The sequence below is a fragment of the Lutzomyia longipalpis genome, chromosome 1 (genome assembly GCF_024334085.1).
Source record: "Lutzomyia longipalpis isolate SR_M1_2022 chromosome 1, ASM2433408v1".
Taxonomy (NCBI): domain Eukaryota; kingdom Metazoa; phylum Arthropoda; class Insecta; order Diptera; family Psychodidae; genus Lutzomyia; species Lutzomyia longipalpis.
The window spans coordinates 44,259,851-44,275,490 of record NC_074707.1 but is presented as its reverse complement, the minus strand read 5'-3'; the positions used below and the strand labels follow the sequence as shown (position 1 = coordinate 44,275,490).

Here is a 15,640-nt window from a genome sequence, read left to right as displayed (position 1 = left end):
CTTGCGGAGAAGTAGTGGGCGGCCTTGCTAGATACTACCACGTGTGGGCCATTTTACGGATAGGAGTGTATCAATCTCCTGATCCAACCGGTCAACGTGATCTAATTGCACGTTGGCGGATGGGGCGCGTTGCCGGGTTCTGTATTCGAACCGGCGACCTTTGGATGCGCAATCAAGCGCTCTATCCACTGCACCCCAGGCCCAATCTAATTTCTGTGCATATTTTCACAAAAGTAGTATTTTTCACTTAAGTCGAGGTTAATAAGTCAAGCATCAACAATTTTTTTTTCTTTATGAAACCATCATTTCCATTTAAAATTATCAGAATTTGATTTTCCTTGATTTGATGATTCATAAATAAATTATTATTTATTGTTAAAGAATTTTTGCTGAATTTTTAGCTTTTATCCTTGTTTTCCTTGTATGCTTTTGCAACATTTTTAATTAATCTTGTATCATTTAAAAAAAATGACTGTCTCAAACGTCTCAAATAGGGTTCTAAATTGGTATAACTATACGGTTTTAAACATTCCACACCGCACTACTTAAAGTTAAGAAGTTTGATTTAAAAACATGATAATGAAAAAATCATTTCTCAAACAACATTCCTCAAACTTTGTTTATCTAGTTTTTTGTTAAACTCTTCTTTTAATTCATTTTTTCTTAAGAAATTGAAAGTTGTTTTTTTCCACTCAATGAAATGAGTACAAACGTACCATTTTTCATTACCTACAAAGATAGTTCAATGTGCATATCCGGACTAAAGGGTAACAAACAAAACTGATGAATCCCATTCACAAAGATCACGTTTTACTTACTTAGAATACCAACTAACTCTTTAATTAACTTTCAAATAAAAAATTGTATAGTCTCAAGAAAATTGGGATGTGGATATTATATGCTAATTAGTTTATCTTGTAGTTTATCATTAAAAATTGACATTGTATATGGAGAAGAAAAGGAGATACAATAAATGTTGGTACAGCGGGTGTTAGATAAGAATACCAAATTATTCTCATTGTGTATAATCAATTATTATGCACATACAGTGTGTGTTGGAGGTTTAGATATATAGGAGATAAATGTGATTCTCTCCAGTAATTTGCAAAGTGTAGGAAATTTCTAAAAATGACTTTTGATATTAGTATTCAGCATTAATTGCACATTTCTTTGTGTGTTGTATTGTTGCTTGTATACAAAATGTTTCGCCACGCATAAGACTTGAATAGCTCATAGGAGATTGATCGTCTCCTAATGGAAAAAAAGGTGGTGGGAATGCTCAAGTGAGCTGCTGAAGCGCTAGGCGATGGAATTAATTTCATTGTGAGTCAGTCCAGCAGTTCAGCGAAGCCTCTCGTCGCGCTTGGACACGAGTTTCTCATAGAGACATAGTCAATTTTTTTTTGTTAATTGTTATATACGTTGTTTTTTTATTATACATATGTTGTAGGTTTATATACAAACTCGAGTGCGACTTTTTCTTTTTTGGTGAAATTTTTATTTAAGCAACAGACATCATTGTTTGCAGTACAAAGTAACATTTACTCTTTTTTTTATATCCAGGTAGTTTAATCGCATTTTGCGCCTTATGCGATATCAAAGTGTAATCATATACTGAAATTCAGTGTAAATTATTATTTTTTTCTTGAGGTTTTGTACTTCACAAGAAACGAATAAACGGATTTATTTATCTCGGATTTCCCCATATTGACGACATCACAAAAAAAACTATGTCTTCACGGACAGCTCCTCTACAGGATGATCAGAAATTTGCTCTTATGAAGGTAAGAAAAGAAATCACTGCGCACCAGCTATCTATTAAAAAAAACTATCGCAGCGCAAATTTTTTATTGCCGAATTTTGCCATTATATACAACCTGATCTTACCTTTTTCTCTTTTAAAAAATAAATAACTCTTGTGAGATGAACAATTAATAAATCCCACGTAAGCAATGAATTAAAGATCAATTAAATGTGTCAGAATTATAAGTAAAGTAGTATATATTTTAATTCTAACTTCCGGCAAGGAATAGTGAATCATTTTTGTGTTAAATACTAAGAAAGAGGGAATAATTTTTACCGGATAAGTGTCTTCTCTAATTGCATAGTAATCAACAATTAACATTGAAAGTGAATGTCGGTTTAATTGATACTTGAGATTGATAAGAAATGATTTTTTCAAGCTCTACAGGAGTGAAAAAAAAAGAAAATTAATTTACTTTTTTCTCTCTAATCAAATAAAAATTTTATTCGTGACACGGGTTTTAAAAATTATATATTAAAAATGTAAAAATGTTTTCGATTGTTACCAACAAAAAGAGAATTTCTTTAATGAATTTTCTTCTATATTTTAAAAGTTATTTGTTTTGCAAAATATAGGGGAGAACGGGGCAATTATCTCATTGAGATAAAACTCAATGAGATAGGGCAGAGTGGTCTGAGTGAGAAAAATTTAAGGCAGAAAATTTTCCTCTAAGAATGACCTAACTATATAACATTTTTTAAATTACTCCTAAACCCTTGTCTGTCTTTTAAAACCTTGGTCTCCCCGTTAATTGAAAATGTGAAAAGAAAAAAAATGGTGGGATGCATTTTGAATGTTTGGAGCTCTAAGAGTTCAATGTCAGACATTTATTCCTCCGAGAATTTTTCCATAAGAAGTCCACGTTTTTTTTTATCTTCTATTTTCGGTTTCAAGGCGACCCACAAACTAACTAAATTATGACAGGATGTTGTTTATTTTTTACACCAAATAAATAGCGTAAAAGATATTATGAAAATTTTTTATGGTTCGTCTAGATTTCAGAGAATATTAAAAAATTTTATAGGATATTTTGATACATAACTCTTACTTATTACCGCCTGTAATGGCTTGAAAAATTTTTTTTTATATTTTACCTATTTTTCTGCCAAGGTCAATTACAACGTAGGTATTACCTACTCTCAGTTAGGTATATGATGGCATAGTAATTTCCACAATTATTGTGAGCAGTCTCTTCATTTCACATTAATTTTGTATTTATCCATTCGCTGGGAAATCCAATATTTAATGTTTTAAATTCTAAAATGTTTTTCTATTTTTTTAAAATAAAATTTGGATTGAATTTCTCTTAAATTAGAAACTATTGTCGAGTGAATTTCAGTGACAAAATTAATGTTCGTTCAATCAGTGTATTTGAATATTTTCTGTGATTTGTGAATATCGCAATTCTCTCTCTACATATCCCATTTGTAAGCTATATATTTCATAAAAACCATGCTCATTCAGTTGTGAAAATTCATGGCAATTTACCTGTATAAATGTTTAGGATATATCGTTCATCATGTCAAATGATCAGTTACAAATTACATAATTTTTTACAATTTTTGGAATCGTTTAACATGAAACTTGGTCAAGATTTTGAAGTTTAGATTTAATTTATTTGCCATTAAATTACTAAATTTCCTTCCACTCGCTTTAGGGGATATTTTAACCGTGATTTAAAGTAATCTGAACAATTTGCCCAAGTTGTGAGATTTTATAGCTGAAAGCTCTGAAAGCTCAATTTAAAAGATCTGCATAAAAACCTCATCGTTATATGGTTTATGTGTGAATCTTATGTAAAAAAAATTAATGCTCACCTAAACCAAGGTGTACAATAATAAAAAAAAAAGATAGAGTGGAGAAAAGGGCTTCTAAATTCGCATATATCTTCAAATTAAGGCTCTTTTAATCGCCAGAGTGTCTCTTTTGCACTTGGAAAGTTACGAAACGATGAATTTCATACTTTCCTGCATACAAAGAGTCAAAGAAAATAATTGTTTTTTTTTGCTATTGAATGTTAATTATATACAATACATACCAGCTATCCAATAATGACAATAAAAAGAAAAAAAACATTGTCCGTGTATAAATCTTTCTTTTACATCAAAGAAAAACTTTATTCTTTTATTGCACTACCAAGTTTTTTTTTATTTATCGTCTTGTCACTCAAAGTGAATAATATTAAATTGAGTTTCGATTTATTTGCGCAAAAAAACTTTTTTTTTATTCATAGGAGTTTCTTTTGAATGGACTCAATCACACAGACCCCTCTAGAGCGTTAGTTTACAGAGGGGAGAAAAAAATTATTAATGAATAATTAAATACATTAAACTAAATATCACAATGTAAAAAAATTATGTGACTAAACGTGCCAGTTTTATCAAGGTACCACCAATTGAATTGAATTTAGGTGAGCTTTAAAAAATTAGCAAGGACTTTTGCCTGTTTTTTTACGACTTATGCTCATGTTGTTCATGTTGCTAGTATGCTTATAAAATAATTAAACTTTTCTCTCTGAAATATTTTGAGGAAATTAAGCAGTTGTTTTTTTTTCTTTTTCAATTTTTGCATAATTTTAATTAAAAGTGTACAAGAAATTACACGAAAGAATTAGGTTGTTTTTTTGCAGAATAAATTAAAAGAATTTATATCATTGTAAAACACTATTAATTTTATTCTTAAAGTAATTGTTGCAAGAGTAATTATTTTTAATTTTTTTCAAATGATGTGATTTGATGAGATTTGTCGCGAAGGTATTTTTTCACGTTTCTTACCTATACTTCCGCGAATGCAAAAACTATGCGTTTTTTATCATAATACATACAAGTTGTACACAATATATTCTATACACCTTTTACTGTAGATTTTTTCTTTATATACATTTTTTCTCTCTCACTATTTAATTACTCTCTGATTTTCATGCGCTCTTGTATATAATGTATACCTACAGGTATATAATAATTGAAGAAAAAAAAATAGGAAAAAGTGGCCGGACTATGAAATGACCCTCACATCATTGTGTAGATGAATAACTGGTCTACTAATTATAATACCTACAGCTCTCGTAGTATTATGAATTTTATCTCGAAAGGATTTCAAAGTCAAGTTTATGCAAGTAATTGTACCTTTGGTATGTTATCTAACTAATTGGTTTTTTTTATTTCTATTTTGATAATTTTTATGGCTTTTTGCAATTACTATTATATACATTACACACGTGTTGCAAAACTATTAAAATGTATTACATTAGATTAATACATATTGCACACATAGAGTAATTAGTAAAGACAAGAAAGAAATTTAATAATTTAATTCTGAAATGCAGTTATGCGTCTATCAAGTGTCAGTATATAAACATATTTTATGTAATTATGCATAAAATTAATTTATTCCTAAACTCAAGTTTTTCATGTAAATGATCGTACAACAAAGCCTGTCCCGGTACAAACTGTGGCAACTCCCGATGCAATTAAATAGCACAATTAATGTACATATTTTGCATTACACACCAACAAATAAACAACATAAAGAAAATACTGTTTTTTGCAGTGAATTTTCCTTTTAAATCTAATCAAAAGTGTTGGTAAAAAGTGCAATTAAATAAAGTAATTAATTTTTGTATTCATACCCATACGTAATGTAAACGCATAAGAAATCTTCTTTCTATTTATTCATTGCATATTTTGTCTCTGATGCTCATCATTTCAGTTTCGACGAAGTGTGGCGGACGTACTGAAACCAGAACATGATGATTATTATTTGCTTCGATGGCTTCGAGGTTTGTAAAACTAGCTACAAATGTTTTTTTTTTGTATTCAAAAGAATATTGGAACTGATAAAAATAAAATTTTCTTCTTCCTTTAGCAAGAAATTGGAATCCTGATGCTGCGGAAAAAATGTTAAGAAATGTGAGTTACAAAGAATATTTTTAAAATACTTTACTTTGTTTCCTTTTCTTACCTTTTTACTAATTTTAATTAATTACGCAATTAAATCAAATGAATGAATCAATTACAATACATTAATATACTTTTTTTCAGATAAGAATTAGAAGAGATTATTAAATTAAAAATTCAATCCATAAAACATTCAATTATTTCAGATTTATATTCTTTTAAAGGATAATTCTGCTCTATTTACTATTCTGAGCTCAATTCGTAAATCATACAAATTACTTTTATATTAACTTTTGTATGATTTACGAATTGAGCCCAGAATAGTAAATAGAGCAGAATTATCCTTTAAAAAGAATAAAAATCGGAAAAAATTGAATGATTTATTTATTGAATTTTTAATTTAATAATCTCTTCTAATTGTTTTCTGAAAAAAAAATTCTCGACCTACAAAAGAATCTTTTATTCATTAATTCATTCATTTTCATTAAGTAATTTTTCCAAGATCGAGATATATCGCCCTATATCACCCCAAAAATTATTCATAATTCATGAAAGAACATTAATTAAATAAACAAAATTATTAAACAATTATTATAAAATTAATTAAATATTTTTTTTTATCTAAAAGTATATTTTGAAGGAAATATTTTGACTTTTATTCACAGAGTGTTAAATGGCGTGAGAGATGGGGTGTTGACACAATCGAAAATTGGAAAACTCCACAACCTCTTGTAGATTACCTCGTTCATGGGCTATCTGGTTTCGACAAAGAAGGAGCTCCATGTAAATTAATAATTAATTTAGAATCTTTCATAACAATTTCATTACATTTTATAATGTTTTTCAGTCATTGTTGTTCCCTTTGGACCTCTGGATATGTATGGGATCCTTCATACAGTATCTCAAGGTGATTTAATTCGCGTAACAATACGTTATTTGGAGAAATACCTGAGGCTAGCCTATGAGCAAAGTCTAAAGCATGGCAATAATGCGAGACAATTGGTGGTTCTATTTGATATGGATGGGTTCAATGTAAAGCAGTATACCTGGCGACCAGCTGTGGTAAATATTTCTCTTATCATATTTTATTAAAATTTGCGATAAAAAACGATAAATGGACATTTAAAGTTAAATAAAAATTCCACCCACAGGAAGCTGTGATACAATTAATTAAAATGTACGAAGCAAATTATCCGGAAATCCTCAAATATTGCTACATTGTAAATGCCCCAAAAGTCTTTGCATTCGTCTACAATATTGTCCGGAAGTTCCTAGATGAGTACACCATCAATAAAATTCACATTTACAAGGCGGATCCGCAGAAGTGGCAACCAGCTGTATTTGAGCGTGTCAATGCTGATAATTTGCCCAAATGCTACGGTGGTACGTTGGTAGACAAGGATGATGATCCTAAGTGCAGGGAATTCATTATGTGGGGCGGAAAGGTACCCGAAGAGATGTACAACAAAAAGGACGATGAGAATAATAATGATTTCACGGAGACAACGATAAGGAAAGGGGGTAAATTCAAAATGGAATTTGATTGCAAAGACAACGGATGTTTTCTCAAGTAAGAATTAAAGTTCTTTTTAATATTTTCTGAGTTAATTTTTTGAATTAATTAAAAGATGGGAATTCCGGACGTATGATCATGACATTCGATTTGGAATAAAATGCAGAAATGAAAAGACAGGTGAAGTCACAGAAGAGATCCCACTGAAACGTGTTGCCTCCCACCAATTGGATGAAGTGGGCTTCATAACATGCCATCCAAATTGCAAGTGTACGTATTACAAAACCAATGGGAAATCTCCCAAAAAAACCAAGATTTTTCTCAATAATATTTTTTTCTCTTTATTCTTTTTTTATCTTCTAGACTTTGTCGTTTTCGACAACACCTACAGTTACTTAAGAAATAAGAAAATACGCTACTCGGTCATTTTGACGGAACCTATAAGTGAAACTGATATTTTGGATGTTATTGAATAAAATTTCCTTTATAAATAATTAAATTTGACAACATATAGGATATTTTTCTATCATTATAAGAAAATTGCTATAGCTGTGAAAATTATATACCTCTCAAGCTGGCCGTAAGCTTTAGAGCAATAAAGAAAACCATTTCTCGCCAAAAATTACCAATGATGGAAAAATGTGACAATATATAAGATATTCTTATTTTAAGGGATTTCATATGAATTTTTAAAATAAAGGAAATTTACAAAAAAACAAAGGGATAAGAAAAGTTTAGATTTTTAAATGGGAATTTTTTTTAAAAATATAGTTTGAAGATAAGAAAATATATCCAGGATACCCAGAAAATACAGATTTATTGCCAACTGGGGTGAATAGGAACATCAAAATGAATAATACGAAAATCTTTCAATAAAACATTTTGTTTAAAAGCTTAAATGCAACTAAAAGTGATCCAAGTTACCCCAGTTGACGGTACAATGCTGACATTACCCAAGAAATAAAAGGAAAAGAGCTGTGTCCTTGATTGCACAGCTAATATAAATAATTAATTAAATGAAAAAAAGGCTGTAAATTTGTCTTGTACTAGAATAATAGATTTTATTATGATATTAAAATATGAATTTAAAATTTTGCATTAACGAAAAAAAATTGTATTGTATGCAGGGATTTGGTGGCCACAAGAAAGGAAATACGGTGTTATATCTGTATTGGTGATATGAGTCAATAAATTCTTTTTTTTTATTTACCAAAGAATAAAAAAAATATATTAAATTCATGAGAAAATGTGGTTGAACGAGGGATGCAAATGAGAAAAAAAGGGAGAACAATAAACCACAGAGATAATGTCTTTTACTCAATACGCGAAACTTATTTTTCTTCGTACCATTCACACGAAATCATTTAAATTCTTTTTAAATTTATGTACAATAGAATTGGGCTATTATGGAGTAAATTTTAAAGGGGAGAATACAGAAGAATTATTTTATGATTTCACTTTTTTTCCTTAAAACATTTCTTTATCTTTTCACTACCGTTGATCATAATTTTCTTATTTTGTGATATAATTTCGTGTTTTTTTTTAAATGAGCAAAAATTTAACGCTAATTAAATCCGGTATGATCTAAAAAATATTTTGCTTCTGCTATTGAGCAATAAAATTAATAATTCATTTTTAAGAAAAAACATCAAAACGAATAGTTCAAGATTAAGATACTTTATTTTCGATAAAACTAAAAATTTCATTTCTTTTGTATTTGAGCGAATTTTTTTTTGATGGGCGAAAGAGTATAGAAAGGTCAAAGGTTAACCCTTAATTATGTATTTGTATTTTAAGAAATGGTCTGGTGGTGATAAGACTTAGAGAATAAATAGTAAATAAATTCTTATACAAATTAATGTTTTTTTTTTAGTTAGGACCTCCCGGTGGTACCATACTGTACGTTCCGGTTGTTGGGCCTCCCTGTGACATTGATTGCATGGGTGAGTGCATCATTTGACTGGGACTCGTCCCTACTGGACCAACGGGTGAAGGGACAATTTGATTTTGTATCTGTGGCGGTAATTGGGGCTCCGTTGGGAGAATTAAATTAGCCAAAAGATCACGGACAGCTGGGAAAAGGGAGCATTCATTGGGTTGTAGTGCAGCATACTCTGCAAATCTCTTCAATTGATGACTAACAGCACTCATTGCTACCGATTGCACCTGTTCCCGCCTCTCTGCCAACTGAGTTGTATTCGTCCCCGTATCGTACACCATCGGTAAGACCAATGAAAGGCAATCTTTCCAATCCATTCCCTGCATGTATGGGATTCGTGTAATTTGCAGCTAGAAAAAAAAATGTGAAAAGAAAATTAGAATCTTCTATACACTGTTACATAAAGATTCTTCTTTATCAGGGGCGTAGCGAGGGGGGGGTTTTGGGGGTTATAACCCCCCCCCTCGAGCCAAATTAACTCAAGAACAGTGTGACCAAGTATCAGAAAAATCGCTAAAATTTTCGATTTTGGGATCGTTTTTTCTCATTTTCTTTAATCTTAAAATCAATAAATGTCTAAAAGAAAAAAACAACAAGAGTTAAGAGCTACCAAAATACTATTATTAGCCACAAAAATTTTCATTTTCTGATTCACTGATCAAAAAATTTTATTTATTTATTTTTTGCAAAGAGTCACTCAAAATCCATTTGATATTGGATGAAATTCATTAGTTACACAGACTTAAGTTTTCTCAAGAAATACTTAGATTTTCTTAAGATTTTTTTTAAAAGTTTTTTTTAAGAATGTGTTAAGTTTTCAAAAAAATTTCTTACGAATCCTTAAGAAAAAACTTAAGATCGTAAGAAAAATTTAAGATTTTTAAGCTTTCTTAAACGAAACTTAAGATTTCTTAAGTAAATTGAGCAAAATGCATTTTTCAATGACATTTTCTGATCGTCTTGAGGCATTGAAATTCGTAAAAATCATCACAAATATGCATTTTCCTCAATTTACCAAAAAGATCTTAAGTTTCGCTTAAGAAAACTTAAGATTTCTTAGGAAAAAAATAAGATTCTTTAGATTTTTCTTACCAAATTTTAAGCCAACTTAAGGAATCTTAAGAAAACTTTTAAAAAAATTTAACAAAACTGTAGACTTAAGATTTTTTAAATCAGTTTGAATCGAGCGAAATGCATGTTATTCGATGATTTTTACTAATTTACCTGCCTGAAAACAATCCGGAAGTCTTCGTAAAATATGAATTTGAACCGAATCAGCCTGATTAAAGAAATTCTAAGTTTTGATTGTGAAAACTAAGGAAATTCTATATTTTCATTAAAAAAAATTCAAATTTTTCTTAAGAAAACTTGAGAAATTCCTAAAAAAAAAAAAGTTTTTTAAGAAAATTTATGATATTCTTTGACATCTTAAGATAGTATGACTAATGAATTTTACCTAATGATCGGTACTGTGAGAACATTTTGTTCTTACAAAAAATGAAATCAAAAGTTTGTAACCATTTTGGCTATATGAATCTTGAAGGAGTTTAAAAGCTGTTCAATTAAAAATGAAGAAGAAGGAATTTCTACCCCCCCCCGTCGTACAATTTCAAAAGTAAAAACCCCCCCTAAAATTTGGCTCTGGCTACGCCCCTGTTCTTTATACAGCTGCATATAAAAGAGCAACTTACAAAGAAAAGAATTTTGCCTCTAAATGGCAAAACTGCTGGCATTCCAGTGGGGACAATTGGCATTGCTGACGGCGGAACGCGTAGGCAAAACTGTACATTCCATTTGAGACCTTGAATGAGTTCCGGCATAAGTTCAAGTCGCATAATCTGAATGAAGTCCTTCAGTACACGCGGTATATTCACGTTGATCATCCTTATAAAGGCACACATCGAGTTTGGCCGGTACGGCGGAGCTGCGACGCGTAATTCGAAGAATTGCTCAATTATCTGTAGATCCTCCTGACTCCATTGATGCACATCTGGTACACCGACATTTTGCAGTTGACTCACTTTCATATGGAGCGATTGCATGTGGGTATGATTGAGAAAAACTTGACACTGCAACCCGTCTACTTTGAAGAATACCACACCTGGTTCATTCGATGGGAGCTGGGTCATCTAAAAACATGCATGAAAATATGTAAAAATTGTAGGAATGAATAAAGAATTATTATAATTCAAATTCAATAATAATAATGTTTTAAAAAATCTTAAACAGAAATTAAAGGGAATACTTACCTCATTCTGAATAAACCTTTGCAAATGACGCTTCATGTAGACACAACCGAGGAATCTCTCAAGGGGACTCAAATCAGGCCCTGGGATATCCTTCTGCGGATGCGGACATGGCCGACAGAGGGTATCAAAAGCTTCATGACTGAGAAGCGTGGGGACAGCACCAGCCCACGATCTAGCAGGTAGAACGCGTGATAGATGTGGCGTTGTTGGTTGCTGTTGCTTATGATCGGGACTTTGACCCGAACGCGGGGATGGACGTGGCATACTGGGGGATCCCGGCCAATTTGACGCTCCCGGTGAAAGATTCGGGAATGGGCTACCATCTGTTGTATGACCCTGTTGCATGTACGACAAGCTATTGGGCCCTGGTGAGTGTGCCATGGGGCTCGGTTGCGTATTAAGTGGAGACGATGGCATTATACCACTGGGAGATGGATGTGGCATATGCGGAGCCGGTGGGGATGTCATGCTAAAGTTAGGATGTCCCTGTGCTGAAGCCATTGTGTGAGGGCTCGCGGGAGTGTGGGGATTTGAACTCGATGGTGGAGTAATTGGTGGGGCAAAGCGCAATCCAGCATCTCGTGGACTTTGTGGCCCCCGGAGTCCGAGGAATGGAGATGATCCCCCAACGGATGTTGGTCCACCCTGCATCTCTTCCATGGCAATCGGGGATGGTGGATTGTCATCTTCTGATTGTGATCGACGACGATACACTGTTGATTCATCCACGTACTTTGACAGGAAAGCTTTGAGCCCCTGCGTGGGAATTAATTCCTGGAGCACATTGCACCGATCGAAGCGACTATAGGCGCCATCGCGAATTGATATTAGTCCTCCACCCCTCAGACGAATCTCCAAGCAATACAAGCTTTGGTATTCCACGCGCAGGAGGGTTGATGATTGTGGGAAGATACAGAAAGTCAAAACGGGATTCTGGGGACGTGGTAAATTTACCTGAATCAACGAGAAAAATCAATTATTTCCATAAACAGACCACATTTTGCACAAGAAAAACTCACCACAATGCCAAGTTGCGGGATTGTTGGCAATTTTGCAATGGACGTTAGTGGTTGATACGTCTCATGGAGAATGTGAACAATCTGCGTGAGACTGTAGTTGCGATTGAGATGCGATTGCAGCTGTTCTCGCATAATTGAGTGTGAATTTATGGCTGAATGACCACCGGAGAAAATCATTTTGAACTGCTTTGACTCTGTGCACCAGAAGATGTTCACGAGGACCTCCTTATTGGGTCCATAGCCAAGCAAAAGGCTTGCATATGTGTATGATTTGATCATTACAATGTTTTGCAGATTGTATTTATCTGAAAATTAAATTTCTTTGAATCAATATTTTTGAACAGAAAGAAATAATAAATTAATAGAGGAGACTGGGGCTATTAGATTTCTTTTTCTTAGCCCAAATCTCCTCAATAGAAAAAAAATAATTTAAATTACCATTCTTGTATTCTTCTGCAAAATTATGCACAAGTGCATAGAGATAGACAATCTTTGACCAATCATTGAGAAGACTATCGATGGTTTTACCAAATTTATCTGTCGGCATGAGATCATATTGCAAATAAACAGCCCTTCGCAGCCCTTGTTCTTTGTGATGCGTACTCAGAAGTGGGGTGGAGTAGAAGACCAATTCAACTGTCCACAGACGTGTGGTGTGACGATTAACTTGAGCTCTCACAGCCACCGAAAGGAGACGCTTTAGCAAAGCATTCCACACCGTATTGTCGACAATTGGCGTGGAAATTGTCTTATTGTCCACTTGCGGTGGAATTGGTTTCGGCAGAGTTAGTAATTTGAGTACCAAAGACGTTGCATTTGCCTCAACTTGTAGTCCTCCGTGTGGAATTTTGCGTTTTGAAAGCTAAAATTAAAATATTTCACAAAAAAAATCAAAAAATTGTTAATTTAAATGAAATTCTTAGTTTTACTTACTTCTTGTGCAAACGTTACAAATGGAAGCTTCTCATCGCACATGGCTACAACATGAGCAAGTTCAGGTATAAAGTATGCTGGATAAATTGTCTTCTGTTGCTTAGCTGCTGGACCTCCATCTTGCTGCGAACTCTTCCTCTTATTCCCCACGGATTCATCGAGATACGTACCCGGACTGTGGGTGGTAACAAAGGTGTCAAATTCAATGAAATTGAGAACTTTGAGAAACATTTTTGGCACATCAGGCTCATTGTTTTCATCAGCTGCATCAACATTCTCCGTTCTTGTTGGCTTAACATAGACAAGGAAGAAGTTGTACTCCATCTCACTGACTATTGAAGCTTTCTCTCGCATCTCCAGCACGAGGATTACATTTGGGTGCCGATGGAGCTTAACAAATACCTTGTGACGCCCAATTTTCGTAATTGGGTGCTCAGCATCGTGTATTAGGGGGAGAAATTCATGTGGTGTTGCTGGAAGATGCTGAAGAGTCTTCTCACAGCGTCTCTGGGTGATCCAATACCTCAGCTCGGATATAAGATGTGGGAGCTTTGTGTAGTCATTGTTGAGAGCTGCCTGAAGATCTGGGATTATCGGGCATTCCAGGTGCTTCGGAACGTGACAGTGGAATATCCCTGTGTGCGTATCAACGGTGATGTGAACTTGCTCAGCACGAAGGCAGGGGCTGAGGATGGGTACAGTAAGGATTGCAGGTGTACCCTGAAGGTGACAATCCACATCTTTGAGGAAAGTCTGAAATTCCACTTTTATCTCATTAAGACGTGCCAATGAACGTACGTAGACCGTGTGGACGAGAAGACGTTCCATTGAAAGGAGATCCGATCGAACTGCACGATCTGCCACCTCAGATGATTCCTAAATTAATATAAAATTAATAAATATCAGTCAAAAATTAATTATTAGCAAAGAAATTCTTACTTTATTTCCGATTGAGGGAATGTGGAAGACCGAAAGGGGTCTTGCCGTGTCATTTGGGTCCGTTTGCACTGTAAGCCTGTATCCCAGCTCTGATTTAGGATCTTTATTGGTGAGCTCTCGCCAGTAGGAGACGGTGAGCTTACTTCCCGGAATGTATTCATCCACATAAATCATTTCGTGCAATCTATCCCGAATGAGACGCAGTGTTTGTGTGTAGAGAACCTCAAGTTGGAGGGATTGGCAGAAGAAGTGGAGGCAATTGTAGACCTCCGCAAGGGCATTCTGATTGTCCACAAGACGTGCCTGAATGAGTTGATGAATGTAATTGACTTGGAGAACGTGCACAAGGGGCTTCCCATCGCCAGTCTCCTTGTCTTCAACAAGGATATCAATGTCCAGCAAACGCCATGGTACATTCTGCCCATCCCCCATAACCGTTAAGGACACTTCAAACTCATGCTCAATCCGGAAAGTCACCCTCCCGGCGTCAATTTTGAATTTCCTCATTTGCGACATGAGACTTCCCGTCACCAATCGATGCTGAATCACTTGATTGAGTCGCTGCAGCGTTTGACGCTTCTCACTCAAAGTTATCGGATCCGGGGGAACAATCTTCTCCCGAATGCATGCCGGAAGCCGCCCATATGTGCCTGTTGTGAGAATTTCCACAGCAGCTGGGATGTGGAACGTGGGCAAACGAGCATGAACTAGAGTTTCTCGAGCCATTCGTGCCAGCATATCGGCCGTCTCCACGAAGAGCATTGATTGTTTATCCAAGAAGCTCATAATCTGTGCAGATTTGTCCACTTTTGACGCTGAATTGGCCCATTTTACCAAAGCTAGAAGACGTATGAAGAGCTGCCGCGTACGGGCGGAGAAGTTGTAGATCTCAATCTTCCGCTCCATGTCCGTTTTCCGGGGGAGGCTACAGAGGATTACCAACATAATTTTATGCTCAATTTTAATATAAAAAGTGTAAACTTACAGCTCCGCCAACACCGTCAACTCATGATAAGTTCGTTGGATGATGAAATCAATGAGGATAGCGAGGGAAATAGAGCCCCCACGGGGCTCCTGACCTGACGACGGCATAAAATTGACAGGTGCTCCCCCTTCCAGGGGATGGGGTGGCATTACACTGCTGTTTGCACTCTTTTTTGCCACAAAAATTGTACTCTTACACTCTCTACGGATTGATTGGCAATCCAATTACCCACTTTTGTGTTTATTTTGCGATAATTTCCAATTTTTTGGCCATAAAAACAATCTTTTTGAGCAGCCGAAGGCTTTTTAGTTGACAAATTGACGTCTGGGGAAAAAGAAGAAGAAGAAACCTCGCTCTCGCACC

At 34.3% G+C, this 15,640-nt stretch overlaps 2 protein-coding genes across 3 annotated transcripts; one reads left to right on the top strand and one right to left on the bottom strand.

Moving 5' to 3' along the window:
• The first annotated feature begins 1,325 nt into the window (after nt 1-1,325).
• Nucleotides 1,326-9,068, top strand: LOC129787603 (SEC14-like protein 2). 2 transcript variants are annotated; one of them, XM_055823322.1, is made up of 9 exons: nt 1,326-1,534; nt 1,651-1,784; nt 5,513-5,582; nt 5,669-5,712; nt 6,366-6,483; nt 6,548-6,762; nt 6,852-7,270; nt 7,329-7,483; nt 7,577-9,068. In XM_055823322.1, exons 2-9 carry the CDS (start codon nt 1,731-1,733, stop codon nt 7,687-7,689), a joined length of 1,188 nt encoding a protein of 395 aa, XP_055679297.1. In that variant the 5' UTR covers nt 1,326-1,534; nt 1,651-1,730; the 3' UTR covers nt 7,690-9,068. The 2 variants fall into 2 exon arrangements, with proteins under 2 accessions (XP_055679297.1, XP_055679296.1); XM_055823321.1 differs by having other exon boundaries at nt 1,326-1,563.
• Nucleotides 8,875-15,621, bottom strand: LOC129787508 (mediator of RNA polymerase II transcription subunit 14). The gene is made up of 8 exons (XM_055823190.1): nt 15,278-15,621; nt 14,293-15,217; nt 13,354-14,229; nt 12,859-13,282; nt 12,421-12,725; nt 11,402-12,355; nt 10,844-11,281; nt 8,875-9,502 (listed from the first exon to the last, which is right to left on the bottom strand). Exons 1-8 carry the CDS (start codon nt 15,424-15,426, stop codon nt 9,083-9,085), a joined length of 4,491 nt encoding a protein of 1,496 aa, XP_055679165.1. The 5' UTR covers nt 15,427-15,621; the 3' UTR covers nt 8,875-9,082.
• Nucleotides 15,622-15,640: the final 19 nt, after the last annotated feature.